This window comes from Nicotiana sylvestris, chromosome 1 (assembly GCF_000393655.2).
Source record: "Nicotiana sylvestris chromosome 1, ASM39365v2, whole genome shotgun sequence".
In the NCBI taxonomy this organism is placed as follows: Eukaryota; Viridiplantae; Streptophyta; class Magnoliopsida; order Solanales; family Solanaceae; genus Nicotiana; species Nicotiana sylvestris.
Window position 1 is genome coordinate 22,797,952 of NC_091057.1, and position 2,806 is coordinate 22,800,757.

The 2,806-nt window shown below is 44.7% G+C and overlaps 1 protein-coding gene across 1 annotated transcript; it reads right to left on the reverse strand.

Moving 5' to 3' along the window:
- Positions 1 to 982: 982 nt before the first annotated feature.
- On the reverse strand, positions 983 to 2,513 carry LOC138891217 (uncharacterized). The gene is made up of 4 exons (XM_070174382.1): positions 2,415 to 2,513; positions 1,590 to 1,727; positions 1,349 to 1,471; positions 983 to 1,261 (listed from the first exon to the last, which is right to left on the reverse strand). Exons 1-4 carry the CDS (start codon positions 2,511 to 2,513, stop codon positions 983 to 985), a joined length of 639 nt encoding a protein of 212 aa, XP_070030483.1.
- Positions 2,514 to 2,806: the final 293 nt, after the last annotated feature.

Consider the following 2,806-nt stretch of genomic DNA (forward strand, 5'->3'; position numbering starts at 1 on the left):
ATCCTGTCTATCAATAATGGCAATTGGCTCCTCCTCATAACCCAAACTCTCATCCAGCTGAATAGTACTGAAGTCTAACACATGGGACAAGTCGGCATGATACTTCTGAAAACCGGATGAACTCATGATAAGCTGGGGGTAAAGCAAGCTCGTAAGCAACCTCCCCAACTTGTCTCAACACCTCAAAGGGGCCAATAAACCTTGGGCTCAACTTTCCCTTCTTCACTAATCTCATGATGCCCTTCATTGGCAAGACTTTCAAGAGAATCTTCTCGCCAACCATGAATGATACATCACGTGCCTTCTGATCTGTGTAACTCTTCTATATGGACTAAGTTGTGCGAAGCCTCTCCTGAATCAACTTTACCTTGTCCAAGGCATCTTACACCAAATTTGTACCATATAACTTAGCCTCACCCGGCCCAAACCACTCGATAGGAGAATAACACTGCCGACCATATGAAGCCTCAAATGGAGCCATCTCAATGATGGACTGACAGCTGTTGTTATAAGCAAACTCTGCCAAAGGCAAGAACTGATCCCGCTATCCTCCAAAGTCAATCACACATGCTCTAAGCATGTCCTCCAAGATTTGAACTGTCCGCTCTGACTGTCCGTCAGTCTGTGGATAAAATGTTGTACTAAGCTCCACGCGGGTCCCCAAATCACCCTAAATAGCTCTCCAGAAATGGGAAATGAACTGAGGGCCTCTATCCGATATGATGGAAATAGGCACACCATGCAACTGGACTATCTCCTGAATGTAAATCTGAGCTAGTCTCTCCGAAGTATAAGTAGTCACAACCGGTATAAAGTGTGTCGACTTGGTCAACCTATCCAAGATGACCCACAATGCATCAAACTTCTGCAAGGTCTAGGGCAAGCCAACTACAAAATCCATAATAATGCGCTCCCACTTCCACTCTGGTATAGGCATCTGCTGAAGTAGGCCACCCGGCCTCTGGTGCTTGTACTTGACCTGCTAGCAATTCAAACACCTAGCCACATACTCCACTATGTCTTTCTTCATCCTCCTCCACCAATAATGTTGTCTTAAGTCACGATACATCTTCGTATCACCCGAATGAATGAAATACCGCAAAATGTGTGCCTCCTCTAGTATCCTCTCCCTCAGACCATCAATATTAGGAACACATAGGCAACCCTGGAGTCGTAAAACACCATCCTCGCCAATAGAAACCTCCTTGGTACTACCCTGAAGCACTGTCTCTCTGAGAACTGCCAAATGTGGATCATCGAACTATTGGGCCTTGATCTATGCCAATAATAAAGACTAAGCAACAACGCACGCAAGAACTCGGCTGGGCTCTGAAATATCCAACCTTACAAGTCTGTTAGCCAAGGACTGGATATCCAAAGCTAATGGCATCTCCTCTGCTGGAATGAATGCCAAGCTACCTATACTCTCTCCTTTCCTGCTTAAGGCATCTGCGACCACATTTGCCTTTGCCTGGGTGATAAAGAATGGTGATGTCATAATCCTTCAGAAACTCAAGCTATCTACGCTGCCTCAAATTGAGATCCCTCTTCTTGAACAAGTGTTGTAAGCTGCGATGATCAGTATAAACCTCACATGATATCTCGTACAAATACTGTCTCCATATATTAAGTACATGAACAATCGCGGCCAACTCCAGATCGTGCACAGGATAATTCTTCACATGGATCTTCAGCTGATGCGAATCATATGTAATAACTCGCCCCTCCTGCATCAATACACATCCCAATCCAGCGTGCTAAACATCGCAATATACCGTATACATCCTTGAACCGGAAGGCAACACAAGAACTGGTGTTGTAGTCAAGGCTGTCTTAAGCTTCTGAAAACTCGCCTCACAATCATCGGACCAATGGAAAGGAGCACCCTTCTGGGTCAATCTAGTCAGAGGTGATGCAATAAATGAAAAGCCCTACACGAATCGTCTGTAATAACATGCTAACCATAGGAAACTCTTGATCTCGGTCACGGAAGTAGGACGTGGCCAATTCTGAACTGCCTCAATATTCTTGGGATCCACCTTAATACCCTCTCATGACACAACATGCCCCAAGAATGCCACTGACTTTAGCCAAAACTCACACTTGGAGAACTTAGCATATAGCTTTTGCTCTCGCAATGTCTGAAGCACTACTCTGAAATGCTGCTCATGCTCCCCCAGGCTACGTGAGTATATCAAGATATTGTCAATGAAGACAATTATAAAGGAATCAATATAAGGTCTGAACACCCTATTCATCAAGTCCATAAATGACGTTGGGGCATTAGTCAAGCCAAAGGACATCACCAGAAACTCATAATGGCCATATTTAGTCCGGAATGCAGTCTTCGAAACATCCGAGTCCCAAATCTTCAACAGATGGTAACCCGACCTCAAGTCGATCTTAGAGAACACCTTAGCACCCTGCAATTGGTCGAACAAATAATCTATACGAGGCAACAGATACTTGTTCTTGATGGTGACTTTGTTCAACTTGCGGTAATCAATGCACATCTTCATAGTCCCATCCTTCTTCTTCACAAATAACACTGGTGCACCCCAAGGTGATACACTGGGCCTAACAAACCCCTTCGCTAACAACTCCTCAAGCTGCTCCTTCAACTCTTTAGGAGACATACGGTACGGTGGAATAGATATAAGTTAGGTGCCTGGAGCCAAATCAATACAGAAATCAATATCACGATCCGGTGGCATTTCAGGAAGATCAGAAGGAAACACATCGGCGAACTCTCGAACTACTGGAACTGAATCAATTGTCGAAGACTCTGCGGTGGTATCCCGAACAT

What these genes read in the sequence shown, in the direction of transcription:
- LOC138891217 (XM_070174382.1), bottom strand. Translation starts at nt 2,513, where the DNA reads ATGTGCATTGATTACCGCAAGTTGAACAAAGTCACCATCAAGAACAAG. An exon ending in ACCAATTGCAGGGTGCTAAG is followed by an intron (nt 1,728 to 2,414) that starts GTGTTCTCTAAG and finishes GTATTGATGCAG; the next exon opens with GAGGGGCGAGTTATTACATA. An exon ending in AGTCCTTGGCTAACAGACTT is followed by an intron (nt 1,262 to 1,348) that starts GTAAGGTTGGAT and finishes AAGGCCCAATAG; the next exon opens with TTCGATGATCCACATTTGGC.